The sequence below is a fragment of the Acipenser ruthenus genome, unplaced genomic scaffold, assembly GCF_902713425.1.
Source record: "Acipenser ruthenus unplaced genomic scaffold, fAciRut3.2 maternal haplotype, whole genome shotgun sequence".
Lineage (NCBI taxonomy): Eukaryota > Metazoa > Chordata > Actinopteri > Acipenseriformes > Acipenseridae > Acipenser > Acipenser ruthenus.
The window spans coordinates 7,640-28,998 of NW_026708607.1; the positions used below are offsets into that span (position 1 = coordinate 7,640).

The window sequence follows — 21,359 nt, forward strand, 5'->3', positions numbered from 1 at the left end:
AGATTTCAGACATGCTCAATCCATATCAGTATCTGCTGCTGTGTATTATAAAGAGATTTCAGACATGCTCAATCAATATCAGTATCTGCTGCTGCGTATTATAAAGAGATTTCAGATGTCAATCAATATCCGGGTCTGCTGCTGTGTATTATAAAGAGATTTCAGACATGCTTAATCAATATCAGTATCTGCTGCTGTGTATTATAAAGATATTTCAGATGTCTCAATCAATATCTGGAGCAGCAGTGTGGAGTAGTGGTCAGGGGGGCTCTGTACTCTTGACCGGAGGCTCTTGTGTGGGTTCAGTCCCAGGTGGGGACACACACACTGCTGCTGTACCCTTGAACAAGCAGGTACTTTACGTAGATTGCTCCATTAAAAAACCCAACTGTATAAATGGGTAATTGTATGTAAATAATAATATCACAATTGTAAGTCACCCTGGATACGGGTGTCTGCTAAGAAATAAAATATCAGAGTCTGCTAAACAGTAGAATGTATGCTGTGCCATAGGAGTCTCATTGAAACTGCTGTGTCATAGGATTCTCATTGAAACTGCTGTGCCATAGGAGTCTCATTGAAACTGCTGTGCCATAGGGAGTCTTATTGAAACTGCTGTGCCATAGGAGTCTCATTGAAACTGCTGTGAAATAGGGAGTCTCATTAAAACTGTTGTGCAATAGGGAGTCTTATTGAAACTGGCATAGTCTTTTTTAACTGAAGTTTATGCCATAGGGCTTCATCAGCAGGTTACAAGCTGACAAGCTAATTATTAAGTTGTATACCCTGTGTGTGTGTGTGTGGTCATGTCTCAGTGAGTGTGTGTGTGTTTCCCTGTGTGTATGTGTGTTCATGTCTCTCTGTGTGTCAGTGTGCGTATATCTCTGTGCATGTGTCACTGTGTGCGTGTTTCAGAATGTGCACCTGTGTCTCTGCGTGTCTATGATGTAAACCAATCATTCTGGTTTTCAAACAGCTTGCAGGGCAATAGTGAATCACTCAAATTGTGAATGAATGTGTAAATAAATAAATTAAACAAACTAATGAGAGAGTGGGAGGGAGAGGGAGGGAGGAAAAGGAAGTGAGAGAAAGAACAGCAAGAGGGAAAGCGAGAACGAGTGACTCGTTTGGAAGTGTAAAGGGATGAACTAATGAATGAATCAACAAATTACTCCCTGGAATTCTGGAGACTGAAAGATAGATAGAAGTTTATAACCGTTTGTCTGAGGGATGCTGTGACAGGAAATGTGGAGTAGTGGTTAGGGCTCTGGACTCTTGACCGGAGGGTTGTGGGTTCAATCCCCAGTGGGGGACACTGCTGTTGTACCCTTGGGCAGATACTTTACCTAGATTGCTCCAGTAAAAACCCAACTGTATAAATGGGTAATTGTATGTAAAAATAATGTGATATCTGTATAATGTGAAATATCGTATAATGTGATATCTTGTAAGAATTGTAAGTCGCCCTGGATAAGGGCGTCTGCTAAGAAATAAATAATAATAATAATAATAATAAAATGACCGAGGTTGAGACTCAGAGACAGTTTAAATGTTCAAAAATAAAGTTTTTAATAAACAAAAATACAAAATAAACCGGCACAAGGGCCAAACAAAAAGGTTTTAAACATAAAATAAACACAAAACAAAAAAAGCAAAACTTACAAAAATAAAGGTTTCCAGGCTGGGCTTTGCCTTCACTGGATTAAAAAACAAACAAACAGAAACCCAGCACACACAAAACACTCTTGTTTCTTCTCCTTCTAGAACACTCCCCCTAGCCAGGGCCTCTCCCCTAGCTTTTATCCCCTGTGGCTGGAGCCCAATTAATAAATAATTGCTGATTATTCAATTAGGGCTCCAGCCACATTCTCACATGTTTTCCTGGCACGGAGGAATTTAACCCCCTCCCTGCCAGTCCCAACCACGTTCTTAAAGACGGGGCAGTCCCCCGTCACAAATGCCTTTTCAAGCAGTCACCCCCTCAAATGTTAACATCAAAGCATATCAAAGTTTAATTTCTTTTTTTTTTTGGAATCGTCAATTATTTTTACCCCGTGATTTCTCCCCAATTTGGAATGCCCAATTGTTTTTAAGACAGCCCCTGTCTCACTGCTTCTACAACCCCCCCCCCACCTCCACACCTCCCCTCCTCCCCCCCCCCACCCCCGCAGTGACTCTTTCTCGGCTGGGAGAGGCTGGAGACAGACAAGCGCACTCAAGCTTTAGTCCTCTGAAACAACACCGTACTTCAAACTGTCAAGTCAAGCTGTCCACTTTCTTCTTTCTTTGTTTTTTTGTTTCTTTCTTTCACACTGCAAGCCCAGTGTAACACAGCCGGCTCACAGGCAGGCAGGCAGGCAGGCAGGCGGGCGTCTGGCCACCCACAGGAGTCACTGGTGTGTGGTGAGACCGTGATTACCCAGCTGACTTGAGCCCCCCTGCCTGGGTGGCACTCTGCTAATTGTGCACTGTCCCTGGGAGCCCCTTGGAAATCCTCTAAGAATCCCCTAGGTACCTCCTAGGAGCTCCTGGCCACAGCTGGCGGTGGCATAGGCCCGGATTCGAAACAGTGCATTCTGCACTCCAGGGTGTGCCTTTACAGGATGCACCACTCGGGAGTCCCCTATTATTGTTAAAGATAATAAAATATTATAATCAGATTTGTAGGTCAACAGATCCACCATAAATAAAGCGGCTTCTTGTTCCTGATGAAGTCATTTCCACCGTGCTGCTGATGTGCTGCTGTGTGAGAGTGCTAATCTGGAGTGAAATGTGTTCAGGCTTTCACACACACACATTGAGCGAGACACACACATTGAGAGACACACATACGCACACTGGAGCACACACACACACATTGAGAGAGACACACACTGAGACACACACACATTGAGAGACATACACTCACTGGAACACACACACATTGCAAGAGAAACACACTGAGACACACACACACACTGAGAGAAACACACTGAGACACACACACACATTGATAGAGACACACACTGAGACACACACATTGAGAGAGAGACACACACACACACATTGAGAGAGACACACACTGAGACACACACACACAGAGAAACACACCGAGACACACACTCACACACACACATTGGGAGAGACACACACACACATTGAGATAGACACACACTGAGACACACACACGCATTGAGAGACACACACACACATTGAGAGAGACACACACTGAGACACACACACACACACACACATATACACACACATTGAGATAGAAACACACCGAGACACAGACACACATTGAGAGACATACACACACACACACACACACACACTCATTGACAGTGTTCTTCTCTATTCATTGTCTTCCCTGAATTATAGAAGGCGTTCCTGTTTTTCCGAGTATTCGGGTTCCTCTATAAATGTCACCAAAGTTTCCGAGCCTCTCTCTGAGTGACTGTTCGCCCAGTCAGTTCTGTTATGTGCTGAGAATATTATATCATTGGGTCAATCGGGGTCAGGGGTCACTCTTAGAGAGATCTATGACAGACAACTGAATAAATGTTCATTGAGACATGACTTCAAATCTGTCTGTATATTGGTTTATCTGCCTTTCTGTCTTGTCTGTCATTCTGTTTATCTATCAGTCTATCTCTCTCCCCTCCCTTCTGCTCTCTCACACTCTCTCCTCTCTCTCCCCACGCAGGCTCGGTGTCTGTCTGGCTGTTGCTCTGGCTGGCAGTCTGCTCCCCTAGCCCTGCCTATTCCTGCCCCAGGCTGTGTGTCTGTTACCCCTCCCCGATGATGGTCAGCTGCCAGTCTCAGAACTTCTCGGCGGTGCCGGCCGGCATTCCCTATGACAGCCAGAGAGTATTCCTCCAAAACAACCGCATCACAGAGCTGCAGGCAGAGTCCTTCGGCTTCCAGACACAGGTACCGTCTTGCCCTGTTCACACTTCACATTTATGGGTAACCCCCTTTTCTCCCCCAATTTATAAATTGTTTTTAAGACTATGTCTGCCTCACCACTGCTGCTGCTGCTGCGATCTCCCCCGCAGTGACTCCTTCTCGGCTGGGAGAGGCTGGAGATAGACAAACACACTCAAGCTTTTGTCCTCCGAAACAACAACGTGCAAGCCCACACAATAATCTAAATGTAATTCAATTACATACTTATTTTGTTCATATATGCAGTCTTTTACAGAGTTTTTTAAACATACATATATAATTACAGGAAGGTAGGATGTTGGAGACAAATAGAAAATGTATGGGGGGGTCCATCTTTTAAGAGACACTATTTGACTGTCCCTTGAGTGCAGGTCTCTTAATACATGTTTGACTGTAACTTGAAATTGAGCTTGAAAATGATCTTCCTCTCTCTCCCCCACCTCTCTCTCTCTCCCTCTCATCAGGTCCTGTGGCTCTACTCCAACAACATCAGCTCCATCAAACCCGATTCCTTCAGCGACATGCGAGATCTGGAGGAGCTGGACCTGGGGGATAACCCCTCCCTGCGCACCCTCCATCCTGACTCCTTCCGGGGGCTGGACAAGCTGCAGAGCCTGCACATATACCGCTGCCAGCTGGGGACCCTGCCCGGAAACATCTTCAAAAAACTCTACAGCCTGCAGTTCCTTTACCTGCAGGACAACCTGCTGCAACACATCCAGGTGAGAGAGAGACAGAGAGAGAGAGAGAGAGAGAGAGAGATTACAAAGAAAAACACCAAACAATGCATGCAGGGCTGAATTAGGCCTTTATCCATTGATTATTAACATCCAAAAAAGAGCATTAAAATACTGGATTCATCTAAAAACTAGTGATCCAAACTCACTCCATCATAAAGCCCTGCAATACCAAGAGCTCAGCCCAGAAAAGAGTCCCCTCAGCCAGCTGGTCCTGAAGCTCACTGAGCTGAGCAACACTGACATCAGTCAGCTTCAGGACAGCACTGCAAAAACAATTCCAATTAGTGTAAACCAAATTATAAAACACCTGAAACACTCCTATCTGGACCATTGGGATACAAATACTAAAACACAAAACAAACTAGAGTGCTATCGGACCCTAAATAGAAATTACACCCTGGCAGAATACCTGGTAACTGTCAGAAACACAAAGCAGAGGCAGATCCTGACCAAATACCGGCTCAGTGACCACAACCTGGCCATTGAAAAAGGCCGACAGAGGCAAACCTGGCTGGCCAGGGAGAACAGGCACTGTGGTCACTGTGAGACAGGAGAGGTCGAGACAGAGATTCACTTCCTGACACACTGTGAAAAATATAAAAACATAAGGGACATTTTCTTCCCCAAATTCTGTGATTTAGTCCCAGAATTCCCAAAAATGTGTGATACCCAGAAGCTGTCAATCCTGCTGGGGGAAGACAAACACACAGCCAGACTGGCTGGTCAATACGTGGAGACCTGTCATAGCCTGAGGGACAGACCGTGAACACGTCACACTAGAGAGGGAAAAGAGAGAGGGAGGGAGGGAGGGATTCTGTTTAATATAGAAAGAGGGAGGGAGGGAGGGAGGGGGTATTGTATAATTGAGGGAGGGGGGATTCTGTTTAATATAGAGGGGGGAAGGGGGTACTGTTTGATATAGAGGGGAAGGGAGGGATTCTGTTTACTGTATTAATATAGAAGGAGGAGGGATACTGTTAGTATTAAGAAAAATTCTTTGTCTGTATATTTGAGTTGGTTATGCCATGTATGTGCTTTGGCAACACAATTATTTTTATTGTCATGCCAATAAAGCCAATTTGAATTGAATTGAATTGAATTGAGAGAGAGAGAGAGAGAGAGAGAGAGAGAGAGAGAGAGAGAGAGAGAGAGAGAGAGAGAGAGAGACCTCCTATCTAATACAGTGCGCCTCCAACCCTGCTCCTGGAGCCCCCCCCCCCCATCCTATCTAATACAGTGCATCTCCAACCCTGCTCCTGGAGCCCCCCCCCATCCCCCCCCATCCTATCTAATACAGTGTGTCTCCAACCCTGCTCCCGGAGAGCCCCCTCTATCCTATCTAATACAGTGTGTCTCAATCCTGCTCCTGGAGAGCCCCCTCTATCCTATCTAATAGAGTGTGTCTCCAACCCTGCTCCTGGAGAGCCCCCTCTATCCTATCTAATACAGTGTGTCTCAATCCTGCTCCTGGAGAGCCCCCTCTATCCTATCTAATACAGTCTGTCTCAACCCTGCTCCTGGGGGGGAAGGGGTGACAGGAGGCAGATACATACAGGAGAGCTATAACACAAATAATTTTAATTATATAATTTAACATACAACTTTTTGGTAGTACTGAATTTTCATGTGCCAAATATCAATCTCTGTCCCTCCCCTTCCCCCTCCCTCTCTCTCCCCCTCTCAGGACAATCTCTTCTCAGACCTGGTGAATCTCACTCACCTCTTCCTCCACGGCAACCAAATCCGAGTCCTGTCTGAAAATGTCTTCAGAGGGCTGGTCAACCTGGACAGGCTCCTCCTCCACGAGAACCGAGTGCGACAGGTCAACCGCAAAGCCTTCAGGGACCTGGGTCACCTCACCACCCTCTTCCTCTTCAACAACGCCCTAACAGACCTCCCTGCTTCGGCCCTCTCCGATCTCTCATCCCTGCAGTTCCTCAGACTCAACGGAAACCCCTGGAGCTGCTCCTGCCAGGCCCGCCCTCTCTGGGAATGGTTCCGTCAGGTCCGGATCTCCAGCTCCGAGCTCCTCTGCGCCGGTCCCGAGGAGAGGAAAGGTCTAGATTTGAGGTTCTTGAGAGAAATCGATTTCGCTCCCTGCCCCATGATGCCTTACTATCCGAGAGCCCGCGTCACTTACACCTTCAGCACCAGAACGAGATGGTGGTTCCCCAAATCGGGCAAGGCAAGCGGGGGGAATTCGGACAAATCTAAAGGCTTGGATGGAAAGAAAGGACAACAGCAAGACAACAGTTACATCAGTCCAGATAAAAGTCAAACCAAAAGTTACGAAGCTGAGTCCACATTGACGAAAGTTAAAGAGCAAGACTACTGGGAGAAATATGAAAACGAAGACTCCACTATTCGTTGTTACAAGTTGGATTGTTTGAAAGAAGCAAACGGGAAGTCCAGAGGCGTTTGTCCAGAAGCGTCCCTCTTTCTCCTCTCTCTCTCCCTCACTCTCACCCTCTCCCTCTCTCTCACCCTTCACTTTCTTTTTCCTGAAACCATGTGAAGAGCATTTGTGAATTTCCCCTTAAAGTCTATATTGAAAAGATATTACGATTCAATTACTGCTCTGCAGTGTTGAGTTTCCTATAGACCAGCTCTGCTCTGAAACTGCTGTGTGATAATGAGTCTTATTAAAACTGCTGTGCGATAATGAGTCTTATTAAAACTGCTGTGCGATAATGAGTCTTATTGAAACTGCTGTGCAATAGGGAGTCTCATTGAAACTGCTGTGTGATAGGGAGTCTTATTGAAACTGCTGTGCAATAGGGAGTCTCATTGAAACTGCTGTGTGATAGGGAGTCTCATTGAAACTGCTGTGCGATAGGGAGTCTTATTGAAACTGCTGTGCGATAGGGAGTCTTATTGAAACTGCTGTGCGATAGGGAGTCTCATTGAAACTGCTGTGCAATAGGGAGTCTCATTAAAACAGCTGTGCAAAAGGGAGTCTTATTAAAACTGCTCTGTAATAGGGAGCCTTACTGAAACTGCTGTGCGATAGTGAGTATCATTGAAACTGCTGTGCGATAGGGAGTCTTATTGAAACTGCTGTGCGATAGGGAGTCTTATTGAAACTGCTTTGCGATAGGGAGTCTTATTGAAACTGCTGTGCGATAATGAGTCTTATTAAAACTGCTGTGTGATAATGAGTCTCATTAAAACTGCTGTGTGATAGGGAGTCTTATTGAAACTGCTGTGCAATAGGGAGTCTTATTGAAACTGCTGTGCAATAGGGAGTCTTATTGAAACTGCTGTGCGATAGGGAGTCTTATTGAAACTGCTGTGCGATAGGGAGTCTTATTGAAACTGCTGTGCAATAGGGAGTCTCATTAAAACAGCTGTGCAAAAGGGAGTCTTATTAAAACTGCTCTGTAATAGGGAGTCTTACTGAAACTGCTGTGCGATAGGGAGTCTTATTGAAACTGCTGTGCGATAATGAGTCTTATTAAAACTGCTGTGTGATAACGAGTCTTATTGAAACTGCTGTGCAATAGGGAGTCTTATTGAAACTGCTGTGCAATAGGGAGTCTTATTGAAACTGCTGTGCAATAGGGAGTCTTATTGAAACTGCTGTGCGATAGGGAGTCTTATTGAAACTGCTGTGCGATAGGGAGTCTTATTGAAACTGCTGTGCGATAGGGAGTCTCATTGAAACTGCTGTGCAATAGGGAGTCTCATTGAAACTGCTGTGTGACAGGGGGTCTTATTGAAACTGCTGTGCAATAGGGAGTCTCATTGAAACTGCTGTGAAATAGGATGAGTCTCATTGAAACTGCTGTGTGACAGGGGGTCTTATTGAAACTGCTGTGCAATAGGGAGTCTTATTGAAACTGCTGTGAAATAGGGAGTCTCATTGAAACTGCTGTGTGATAGGGAGTCTTATTGAAACTGCTGTGTGATAGGGAGTCTTATTGAAAATGCTGTGTAATAGGGAGTCTCATTGAAACTGCTGTGCGATAGGGAGTCTCATTGAAAGTGTTTGAGAGAGACCCAGGGAAAGCACTGTTTTAAAAGGAACTAATCTAAAAAGTTATATAAAAAATGAAATGTTGTCTTTCCTATAGACTCGCTCTGTACAGCTCTGCAGTGTTGATCTGTCTTTCCTTTTAACCTGCTCTGTACAGCTCTGCAGTGTTGAGTTTCCTATAGACCTGCTCTGTGCAGCTCTGCAGTGTTGAGTTTCCTATAGACCTGCTCTGTGCAGCTCTGCAGTGTTGAGTTTCCTATAGACCTGCTCTGTGCAGCTCTGCAGTGTTGAGTTTCCTATAGACCTGCTCTGTGCAGCTCTGCAGTGTTGAGTTTCCTATAGACCTGCACTGTGCAGCTCTGCAGTGTTGAGTTTCCTATAGACCTGCTCTGTGCAGCTCTGCAGTGTTGAGTTTCCTATAGACCTGCTCTGTGCAGCTCTGCAGTGTCGAGTTTCCTATAGACCTGCTCTGTGCAGCTCTGCAGTGTTGAGTTTCCTATAGACCTGCACTGTGCTGCTCTGCAGTGTTGAGTTTCCTATAGACCTGCTCTGTGCAGCTCTGCAGTGTTGAGTTTCCTATAGAACTGCTCTGTGCAGCTCTGCAGTGTTGAGTTTCCTATAGACCTGCTCTGTGCAGCTCTGCCGTCTTGAGTTTCCTATAGACCTGCTCTGTGCAGCTCTGCAGTGTTGAGTTTCCTATAGACCTGCTCTGTGCAGCTCTGCAGTGTTGAGTTTCCTATAGACCTGCTCTGTGCAGCTCTGCAGTGTTGAGTTTCCTATAGACCTGCTCTGTGCAGCTCTGCAGTGTTGAGTTTCCTATAGACCTGCTCTGTGCAGCTCTGCCGTCTTGAGTTTCCTATAGACCTGCTCTGTGCAGCTCTGCAGTGTTGAGTTTCCTATAGAACTGCTCTGTGCAGCTCTGCAGTGTTGAGTTTCATATAGACCTGCTCTGTGCAGCTCTGCAGTGTTGAGTTTCCTATAGACCTGCTCTGTGCAGCTCTGCCGTCTTGAGTTTCCTATAGACCTGCTCTGTGCAGCTCTGCAGTGTTGAGTTTCCTATAGAACTGCTCTGTGCAGCTCTGCAGTGTTGAGTTTCCTACAGACCTGCTCTGTGCAGCTCTGTTCATAATGAATTACAAATTACACTTCTTTTAAAGTGTTTTGCCTTTTTTTCCCAGTTTTATGTCTCTCTCTCTCTCTCTCTCTCTCTCTCTCTCTCTCTCTTTGACTTTCTTAATTGCTATGAAAATCACTACAAAATATTCTGCAACTGTTTTAAGATGTTTACAGATTATATATATATACAAAATGTGTTTCAGATGTTACAATTTGAAACTGTTTTCTTTTTACTTTGAAATTGCATGTATTTTATTTAATTTCAGTGCAAAATGACTATTTTTTTTTTTGAAGGGACTGATCCATTTAGGTGCAGTCAAAGAGAGGGGTGGGGGAGTTTGGACTAGTAATAATACTGTAATAATAATAATAATAATAATAATAATAATAATAATAATAATAATGATAATAATAATATGCAAAATAGCCTTAGACCAATCACCCCCTATACTAACTATAATGGACTGTTCCGTGTTACTTTGTACTTTTTTTTTTTTTTTAAGGTGTTGGATTGCCTGAATTTGTGTAATTTTAGGAATTTGTTTATAAAGTTGTGTATTGATTTTTTCATTTATGTATTTATTTGTTTATTTTGTTCATTAATTTTCATAAGTGTTAGATCTCAGGAATTTAAGATTTACAACATTTTTATGGATTTTAAAAACAGCACTGTACTGCACTGGGGATCTGAGAGCCAGCTAATTCAATACAGTCCAGTCTAATCTAACAGCACGGCACTGTACTGGGGATCTGAGAGCCAGCTAATTCAATACATTCCAGTCTAATCTAACAGCACTGTACTGTACTGGAGATATGAGAGCCAGCTAATTCAATACAGTCCAGTCTTATCTGACAGCACAGTACTGTACTGGGGATCTGAGAGCCAGCTAATTCAATACAGTCCAGTCTAATCTAACAGCACTGTACTGTACTGGGGATCTGAGAGCCAGCTAATTCAATACAGTCCAGTCTAATCTAACAGCACGGTACTGTACTGGTGATCTGAGAGCCAGCTAATTCAATACAGTCCAGTCTAATCTAACAGCACTGTACTGTACTGGGGATCTGAGAGCCAGCTAATTCAATACAGTCCAGTCTAATCTAACAGCACAGTACTGTACTGGAGATATGAGAGCCAGCTAATTCAATACAGTCCAGTCTAATCTAACAGCACTGTACTGTGGATCTGAGAGCCAGCTAATTCAGTACAGTCCAGTCTTATCTAACAGCACTGTACTGGATATCTGAGAGCCAGCTAATTCAATACAGTCCAGTCTAATCTAACAGCACTGTACTGTACTCATGATCTGAGAGCCAGCTTATTCAATACAGTCCAGTCTAATCTAACAGCACGGTACTGTACTGGGAATCTGAGAGCCAGCTAATTCAATACAGTCCAGTCTAATCTAACAGCACTGTACTGTACTGGGGATCTGAGAGCCAGCTAATTCAATACAGTCCAGTCGAATCTAACAGCACGGTACTGTACTGGGGATCTGAGAGCCAGCTAATTCAATACAGTCCAGTCTAATCTAACAGCACTGTACTGGGGATCTGAGAGCCAGCTAATTCAATACAGTCCAGTCTAATCTAACAGCACGGTACTGTACTGGGGAACTGAGAGCCAGCTAATTCAATACAGTCCAGTCTAATCTAACAGCACAGTACTGTACTGGGGATCTGGGAGACAGCTAATTCAATACAGTCCAGTCTAATCTAACAGCACTGTGCTGTACTGGGGATCTGAGAGCCAGCTAATTCAATACAGTCCAGTCTAATCTAATAGCACTGTACTGTACTGGTGATCTGAGAGCCAGCTAATTCAATACAGTCCAGTCTAATCTAACAGCACTGTACTGTACTGGGGATCTGAGAGCCAGCTAATTCAATACAGTCCAGTCTAATCTAATAGCACTGTACTGTACTGGAGATATGAGAGCCAGCTAATTCAATACATTCCAGTCTAATCTAACAGCCCTGTACTGTACTGGGGATCTGAGAGCCAGCTAATTCAATACAGTCCAGTCTAATCTAACAGCACTGTACTGGGGATCTGAGAGCCAGCTAATTCAGTACAGTCCAGTCTTATCTAACAGCACTGTACTGGAGATCTGAGAGCCAGTTTATTCAATACAGTCCAGTCTAATCTAACAGCACGGTACTGTACTGGGGAACTGAGAGCCAGCTAATTCAATACAGTCCAGTCTAATCTAACAGCACTGTACTGTACTGGGGATCTGAGAGCCAGCTAATTCAATACAGTCCAGTCTAATCTAACAGCACTGTACTGTACTGGGGATCTGAGAGCCAGCTAATTCAATACAGTACAGTCTAATCTAACAGCACAGTACTGTACTGGGGATCTGGGAGCCAGCTAATTCAATACAGTCCAGTCGAATCTAACAGCACTGTGCTGTACTGGGGATCTGAGAGCCAGCTAATTCAATACAGTCCAGTCTAATCTAACAGCACTGTACTGTACAGGGGATCTGAGAGCCAGCTAATTCAATACAGTCCAGTCTAATCTAACAGCACGGTACTGTACTGGGGAACTGAGAGCCAGCTAATTCAATACAGTCCAGTCTAATCTAACAGCACTGTACTGTACTGGGGATCTGAGAGCCAGCTAATTCAATACAGTCCAGTCTAATCTAACAGCACTGTACTGTACTGGGGATATGAGAGCCAGCTAATTCAATACAGTCCAGTCGAATCTAACAGCACGGTACTGTACTGGGGATCTGAGAGCCAGCTAATTCAGTACAGTCCAGTCTTATCTAACAGCACTGTACTGGAGATCTGAGAGCCCGTTTATTCAATACAGTCCAGTCTAATCTAACAGCACTGTACTGTACTCATGATCTGAGAGCCAGCTAATTCAATACAGTCCAGTCTAATCTAACAGCACGGTACTGTACTGGGAATCTGAGAGCCAGCTAATTCAATACAGTCCAGTCTAATCTAACAGCACTGTACTGTACTGGGGATCTGAGAGCCAGCTAATTCAATCCAGTCCAGTCGAATCTAACAGCACGGTACTGTTCTGGGGATCTGAGAGCCAGCTAATTCAATACAGTCCAGTCTAATCTATCAGCACTGTACTGGGGATCTGAGAGCCAGCTAATTCAATACAGTCCAGTCTAATCTAACAGCACGGTACTGTACTGGGAATCTGAGAGCCAGCTAATTCAATACAGTCCAGTCGAATCTAACAGCACTGTGCTGTACTGGGGATCTGAGAGCCAGCTTATTCAATACAGTCCAGTCTAATCTAACAGCACGGTACTGTACTGGGAATCTGAGAGCCAGCTAATTCAATACAGTCCAGTCTAATCTAACAGCACTGTACTGTACTGGGGATCTGAGAGCCAGCTAATTCAATACAGTCCAGTCGAATCTAACAGCACGGTACTGTACTGGGGATCTGAGAGCCAGCTAATTCAATACAGTCCAGTCTAATCTAACAGCACTGTACTGGGGATCTGAGAGCCAGCTAATTCAATACAGTCCAGTCTAATCTAACAGCACGGTACTGTACTGGGGAACTGAGAGCCAGCTAATTCAATACAGTCCAGTCTAATCTAACAGCACAGTACTGTACTGGGGATCTGGGAGACAGCTAATTCAATACAGTCCAGTCTAATCTAACAGCACTGTGCTGTACTGGGGATCTGAGAGCCAGCTAATTCAATACAGTCCAGTCTAATCTAATAGCACTGTACTGTACTGGTGATCTGAGAGCCAGCTAATTCAATACAGTCCAGTCTAATCTAACAGCCCTGTACTGTACTGGGGATCTGAGAGCCAGCTAATTCAATACAGTCCAGTCTAATCTAACAGCACTGTACTGGGGATCTGAGAGCCAGCTAATTCAGTACAGTCCAGTCTTATCTAACAGCACTGTACTGGAGATCTGAGAGCCAGTTTATTCAATACAGTCCAGTCTAATCTAACAGCACGGTACTGTACTGGGGAACTGAGAGCCAGCTAATTCAATACAGTCCAGTCTAATCTAACAGCACTGTACTGTACTGGGGATCTGAGAGCCAGCTAATTCAATACATTCCAGTCTAATCTAACAGCCCTGTACTGTACTGGGGATCTGAGAGCCAGCTAATTCAATACAGTCCAGTCTAATCTAACAGCACTGTACTGGGGATCTGAGAGCCAGCTAATTCAGTACAGTCCAGTCTTATCTAACAGCACTGTACTGGAGATCTGAGAGCCAGTTTATTCAATACAGTCCAGTCTAATCTAACAGCACGGTACTGTACTGGGGAACTGAGAGCCAGCTAATTCAATACAGTCCAGTCTAATCTAACAGCACTGTACTGTACTGGGGATCTGAGAGCCAGCTAATTCAATACAGTCCAGTCTAATCTAACAGCACTGTACTGTACTGGGGATCTGAGAGCCAGCTAATTCAATACAGTACAGTCTAATCTAACAGCACAGTACTGTACTGGGGATCTGGGAGCCAGCTAATTCAATACAGTCCAGTCGAATCTAACAGCACTGTGCTGTACTGGGGATCTGAGAGCCAGCTAATTCAATACAGTCCAGTCTAATCTAACAGCACTGTACTGTACAGGGGATCTGAGAGCCAGCTAATTCAATACAGTCCAGTCTAATCTAACAGCACGGTACTGTACTGGGGAACTGAGAGCCAGCTAATTCAATACAGTCCAGTCTAATCTAACAGCACTGTACTGTACTGGGGATCTGAGAGCCAGCTAATTCAATACAGTCCAGTCTAATCTAACAGCACTGTACTGTACTGGGGATATGAGAGCCAGCTAATTCAATACAGTCCAGTCGAATCTAACAGCACGGTACTGTACTGGGGATCTGAGAGCCAGCTAATTCAGTACAGTCCAGTCTTATCTAACAGCACTGTACTGGAGATCTGAGAGCCCGTTTATTCAATACAGTCCAGTCTAATCTAACAGCACTGTACTGTACTCATGATCTGAGAGCCAGCTAATTCAATACAGTCCAGTCTAATCTAACAGCACGGTACTGTACTGGGAATCTGAGAGCCAGCTAATTCAATACAGTCCAGTCTAATCTAACAGCACTGTACTGTACTGGGGATCTGAGAGCCAGCTAATTCAATCCAGTCCTGTCGAATCTAACAGCACGGTACTGTTCTGGGGATCTGAGAGCCAGCTAATTCAATACAGTCCAGTCTAATCTATCAGCACTGTACTGGGGATCTGAGAGCCAGCTAATTCAATACAGTCCAGTCTAATCTAACAGCACGGTACTGTACTGGGGATCTGAGAGCCAGCTAATTCAATACAGTCCAGTCGAATCTAACAGCACTGTGCTGTACTGGGGATCTGAGAGCCAGCTAATTCAATACAGTCCAGTCTAATCTAACAGCACTGTACTGTACTGGGGATCTGAGAGCCAGCTAATTCAATACAGTCCAGTCTAATCTAACAGCACGGTACTGTACTGGGGAACTGAGAGCCAGCTAATTCAATACAGTCCAGTCTAATCTAACAGCACTGTACTGTACTGGGGATCTGAGAGCCAGCTAATTCAATACAGTCCAGTCTAATCTAACAGCACTGTACTCTACTGGGGATCTGAGAGCCAGCTAATTCAATACAGTCCAGTCTAATCTAACAGCACAGTACTGTACTGGGGATCTGGGAGACAGCTAATTCAATACAGTCCAGTCGAATCTAACAGCACTGTGCTGTACTGGGGATCTGAGAGCCAGCTAATTCAATACAGTCCAGTCTAATCTAACAGCACTATACTGTACAGGGGATCTGAGAGCCAGCTAATTCAATACAGTCCAGTCTAATCTAACAGCACGGTACTGTACTGGGGAACTGAGAGCCAGCTAATTCAATACAGTCCAGTCTAATCTAACAGCACTGTACTGTACTGGGGATCTGAGAGCCAGCTAATTCAATACAGTCCAGTCTAATCTAACAGCACTGTACTGTACTGGAGATATGAGAGCCAGCTAATTCAATACAGTCCAGTCTAATCTAACAGCACTGTACTGGGGATCTGAGAGCCAGCTAATTCAGTACAGTCCAGTCTTATCTAACAGCACTGTACTGGAGATCTGAGAGCCAGTTTATTCAATACAGTCCAGTCTAATCTAACAGCACTGTACTGTACTCATGATCTGAGAGCCAGCTAATTCAATACATTCCAGTCTAATCTAACAGCACTGTACTGTACTGGGGATCTGAGATCCAGCTAATTCAATACAGTCCAGTCTAATCTAACAGCACAGTACTGTACTGGTGACCTGAGAGCCAGCTAATTCAATACAGTCCAGTCTAATCTAACAGCACTGTACTGGAGATATGAGAGCCAGCTAATGCAATACAGTCCAGTCGAATCTAACAGCACGGTACTGTACTGGAGATATGAGAGCCAGCTAATTCAATACAGTCCAGTCTAATCTAACAGCATGGTACTGTACTGGTGATCTGAGTGCCAGCTAATTCAATACAGTCCAGTCTAATCTAACAGCACGGTACTGTACTGGTGACCTGAGAGCCAGCTAATTCAATACAGTCCAGTCTAATCTAACAGCACGGTACTGTACTGGGTATCTGAGTGCCAGCTAATTCAATACAGTCCAGTCTAATCTAACAGCACTGTACTGTACTGGGGATCTGAGAGCCATCTAATTCAATACAGTCCAGTCTAATCTAACAGCACGGTACTGTACTGGGGATCTGAGAGCCAGCTAATTCAATACAGTCCAGTCTAATCTAACAGCACGGTACTGTACTGTACTGGACATTTTGGTAGGGGCTGTGTTCACATGCGACAATTGACAAGCTCTTACCAAGATGGCAGCCCAACAACAAACAGAAAAAAAACGAGAAAATATTTTAACTTTTGTCATTCTTTTAACAAAAAAATAAAAACATTCCGTGTTGTATTGTGTTGTATTTTTGTAAAAAAAAAACAAACATGTTGAATAAATGCTTTATTTAAAAAAAAAAAAAAAAACCTAAAAAAACATCTTTTGTGTTTCCTCTTTTCAAGCAAAATCCAATGGGACTTTATTTGATTTCATGCCAAACACACATACATCAAATATATTTCTGTCAATAAAAACATAATCCTTAAAGGTGATTAAATTAGTTTTATCTTTTCTTAATGAATGTCTTTTAAATTTGTAAAATTATAACCCATTAAAATAGAACAAATCGACAGAAATTAATGCATTTGTCGCTCGTTACCCTTTTTCATTTTTTTATTATTATAAAGTCCAGCCACTGTAAAATATCAGAAATTATCGCGATCGCTAAAACCCAGCCCATCACAGATGCATCATGGGAACAAAGAACAGTCGTTTGAAATTGAATACGAATATATTCAATATTTGACCAAAAAAGAGGGGATATGGCAGGAAGACAAGTAAGAGAATAATCTTTTTTTATTGTATTTTCTTAATTAAACAGGAAATAGGAAACTTTTTTTTTTCTCAGCGTCTTTTCTGTGTTTTCAACGTGTTGTGTTGTCAGGATACCGTACACACTTAACTCGCTCAGTCAAAAATAGATTTTTTGAAGCTTAACTATTTAATTTATTTTTTTGTAATATTTTTAAAAATTCTCCCAATTTGGAATATCCAATTGTTTTTTTTTATGGCGCTGCTGCAGCTTCCCGTATCGACTCGGGAGAACGAAGACTCATCATGCGCATCCTCTGAAACAAACGCCGTCAGCCACCCTCCTCTTGTCACACTGCAACAGCAAAGCCAGCCGCACCTGGCTGTAGCGGTGTTTGAGGAAACGCAGTTCTGCCCACAACTCGCAGGAGACCGGTCGCCACAGGAGTTGCTGGAGCTTGTTGAGACAATGATTACCAAGCTGACCTAAACCCTCCCAACCCGGGTGGCACTCTGCCAACTGTGCGCCGCCCCCTCGGCGTTCCTGTCGGCGATGGCATAGTCTGGATTGGAACCAGCGATCTCCAGGCTATAAGGCACACCTTGCAATTCAGATGAAGCGCCTCAGCTGGATGCGCCACGCTCCCCCCAACAATTCAGCAATTCAGTAGGCTACGTTTGACCCGTTCAGTTAATCAGTGCAGTGTTTTTCACTAGTTTTCTGTTAGGTTATCATCTGTTTTCTTTCTCAGTATTAGCCGTGATTTCCTGGAAAATGTGACAGTGGCGACCTGCAAGTTTGGTCCATCCATAATTAAATACTCTACTGCAGTTACTGCTTGCTCTTAAATATAACTCTATTTAATGTATTGCAGCTGCTCTTATTTAAACTGCCTTTACATTGATTTCCACATTCCATTTTGCACTCGTTATTCGTCCGATTTGATCTCCATTCTGCTTCCAAGCTGATGGCTGGGAAGCCTATTGTTTCTGTTAGGATTAAATAGCTACGTATTTTGAAATAAAGATGTATTCATTATTATGAACGTTAACAGAAAGTATATTGTATTTACTTTTCCCATGTGTGCTTGCCTTGTACAAATCTGACAGTTTCAACAAAGGCATTTGACTTGGGTTCATTAGTTAGCCTATACTGCCATCTACAGCATTACTGCGGGAGCCGTTTACTTCTTTTGGATATTTTCACAATTAACCGTGCGAGCATGTAGTCGTGGCCGAGTGGTTAAGGCGATGGACTTGAAATCCATTGGGGTTTCCCCGCGCAGGTTCGAATCCTGCCGACTACGTAAGCTTTGTTTTTAATTGATTGTATGTGTTCATTGTTAATACATGTTTAAAGCACAGGAAGTCTGAAATATTACTGGTTGTACTTCATATCGCTTCGGTTCATTTTGTTAAAGAATGTTCATTTTGGGGATCAAACCCGCAACCTTGGCGTTATTAGCACCATGCTCTAACCAACTGAGCTAACCGGCCACACACTCAAAACTTGATACTAGAACCCGAGGAAAATAAGTCCTGCGGACATTATGATTGTTCTACCAAGATGTTCTCATGTTAAACTGAACAATAACACATTCAAAGTATTGGAAAGGCATAATTAGAGGCCTCGTCATAATGAGGCAGTTTAACAGTGTGAAGGATGTGGTGAGGTGCAGGCTTGCGGTGACTTTCTCTCATTTAACGACCTTGTGATTTGAATACTAACAAGAAAAACAAATCAAATTACCAAGCATTCGGTGGACGTTTTAAGAAATAAATGAACAAAAAGGTTTGTCAGAAGTGGGATTCGAACCCACGCCTCCAGAGAGACTGCGACCTGAACGCAGCGCCTTAGACCGCTCGGCCATCCTGACTTACACCGACGACTTTGCACAACACTGCAGTACACTGTTGAACCTCCAATGTCTGACGCTACAGTAAATCACCTGGTGTGTGCGTGAACTTATTCTTTTTCTGTTTATATTAAGGAGGGCGACCTGTTTCGTCGCATTCTATATGGGATCACAAGGACACTCCTCTTACAGACAGAAAATTTACGGCAAACAGAGCGATCGCTTCACGGTTAGAAACAAATCAGAACAGTCTGTTAGCAAATTAACTTCATGAAAAAAACACACAGGACTTACATAAATGTTACAGATATTTTCGTAGACACAAAAGTTGTAACATAATTGAGTACATTTGTAAACTATCCGCCAGTAACAGACATTATCTCACATTATCTCTAGTTTCAAACGCATTATCACAGGCGGCACAATTACGACATGGAAAAAATCCAGTATATTTGTCCAGTACACCGAGATCTCTCGAACGTTTCAATGAGTCAGCCCTTAATAAACACACTCCGTGTTCATTTCTGTGTATATGACATTGTCTATACACAATACCTGCCATGTAAGCCTATTGGTATCAAACCGATCACAATTAATGTGATCCGTGTTTTCAGTCAGAATGATAGTTTTAATCAATCGTCGAAAAAGCAGCAGTGCTTTGCAACTGTAGTTCGTCTTGCGTACCTTTAGGAAAGATATCCACTCAGAACGTGTCCGCTTCCTCCAGCCCCCTAAGGAACACTGGAGGGGTCATCAATAACAGGGAGCAGTTGGCCAAAAAACAACACTCACTGCCTCCTTCACGCTCAAAAGTGAACACTCTCACTCTTCCTCGTGGATAGCGAGTCCAAACACTTTAAAAACGCATTTCGCTAGCAAATCGCTATAGAAATGATCTCTGAAAGTATTGTTTTATGGGCAAGTGGCCGACCGTCTCCCTCCAACTCTGAGTGGCACCGGCAGCTGTGCCGCTGAGAAATTAACAGGGACTTTCATATAATGCAATTGCTGTTGCCCAGTGAGGTGTTACAACAACATTTCAAACTCATTCCAAACTGCAGGCGGTTAAAAGCTTAATTGGGTTCAAGTTTCTCGTATGATTTAAAAAGTAGGAGGCAGTTGCCTCATTTCAATTGTCTGCCTTCCTCCTTTGCACTGTGAAGTCTATCAAATTTGTGCTTAAAATCTGAATACGATTCCCATTTGAATCGTGTATATTTGGTTTCCATTTTAGCAATATGCATACACACTGTTCTGTTGAGCTCCCAGGGTGTTATCTAATAAAACACCATAATCGGTTAGCACGATCGGCTGTTAATCGAAATTTTGGTGTTTCAAGCCCACGCAGAGATGATGCTTTTTGCATTTCTTTATCGCATTAGAAAATGGCACTATAATACGTTTTTATTTCCTCCAATTACACTAAAGAAAAAATGTGCTGTTTTTTTAATTCAAAGAATTAATTAAGAACAAATAACCCTAGTCGTTCTGTATACAAAAACCCGGTATCGAAGCAGGGACCGTTACAGTCTAACGCTCTCCCAACTGAGCTATTTCAGCTTGACGCGATGTTGCTATCGAGACAGCATTCTTTTCGTCACTCGCCTTTTTGTCAAGCCAGTAAACCTGCATGTAATGAGAAACGTTCAACAGTTCGGAAACACCACAATAGAATCCAATGCCTTTGCAAATGTGTTTCCAAACTGTTAGTTTTTCTCCCAAATGCGGTTTCTCAAAAAATGGTTTTGCCTACTTTTTATTATTATTATTACTTTTTCCAGAGTTAGACCAAAAGGCAAACATCCAGGAAATAGTTAAACACTGCTACAGCGCTTGAACTGTCTCAGCAAACGTTTAGCTCTAAAACGTGTACATTAAAAGTCTATTAACATCTTTAACACAATCATCTGTGTTCCAATAGCGGTTAATCCACATGGTGATCAATAAAGTGAATGCTGGCTTTGTTCACATATTCGCAAGACGTTTTCACGATTCACGCATATTCTGAACAAGCACACTAGAATATGGTAATGAAAGGAAAGGAAAATAACTGCTTTATTGGCTCTGGTCTTGTATCGTCACCTTGATTACTGTCCGTAAGAAAGTGGCATTAATCAAAAACCTAATTATGTAAGGTTCCCAATGCGCAAATACGCAGCATACTTAAACTTCTTCACAATCTTAAATCTTCCCACATGAATGTCAAATACGTACTGACAAGTACGGCCCTTTCCCAGTGTAACACTCTGCTGTGTTTGAACAGCAACGATGGCTTGGATATGATGTATTAAACCACGATACTATTGTTCCCACTTTCTTTATTACTACCAAATGTGCTTTTCGCGTCAGCCCTTGTGGCCTAATGG

The 21,359-nt window shown here is 43.4% G+C and overlaps 1 protein-coding gene and 3 non-coding genes across 4 annotated transcripts; 2 read left to right on the forward strand and 2 right to left on the reverse strand.

The window, feature by feature from the left end:
- Positions 1–3,693: 3,693 nt before the first annotated feature.
- Positions 3,694–7,161, forward strand: LOC131696640 (reticulon-4 receptor-like 2; the record flags this gene model as incomplete). Its single annotated transcript, XM_059021431.1, has 3 exons — positions 3,694–3,912; positions 4,392–4,649; positions 6,352–7,161. Coding segments are annotated over 3 exons (1,287 nt in total), but the record flags the coding sequence as incomplete, so codon positions are not given.
- Positions 7,162–18,362: 11,201 nt separating this feature from the next.
- Positions 18,363–18,444, forward strand: trnas-uga (transfer RNA serine (anticodon UGA)). Its single transcript has one exon. It is a non-coding gene; the product is annotated as a tRNA-Ser (tRNA).
- Positions 18,445–18,932: 488 nt separating this feature from the next.
- Positions 18,933–19,014, reverse strand: trnal-cag (transfer RNA leucine (anticodon CAG)). Its single transcript has one exon. It is a non-coding gene; the product is annotated as a tRNA-Leu (tRNA).
- Positions 19,015–19,691: 677 nt separating this feature from the next.
- LOC131734624 (small nucleolar RNA U3) lies at positions 19,692–19,907 on the reverse strand. Its single transcript, XR_009327059.1, has one exon. It is a non-coding gene; the product is annotated as a small nucleolar RNA U3 (small nucleolar RNA).
- Positions 19,908–21,359: the final 1,452 nt, after the last annotated feature.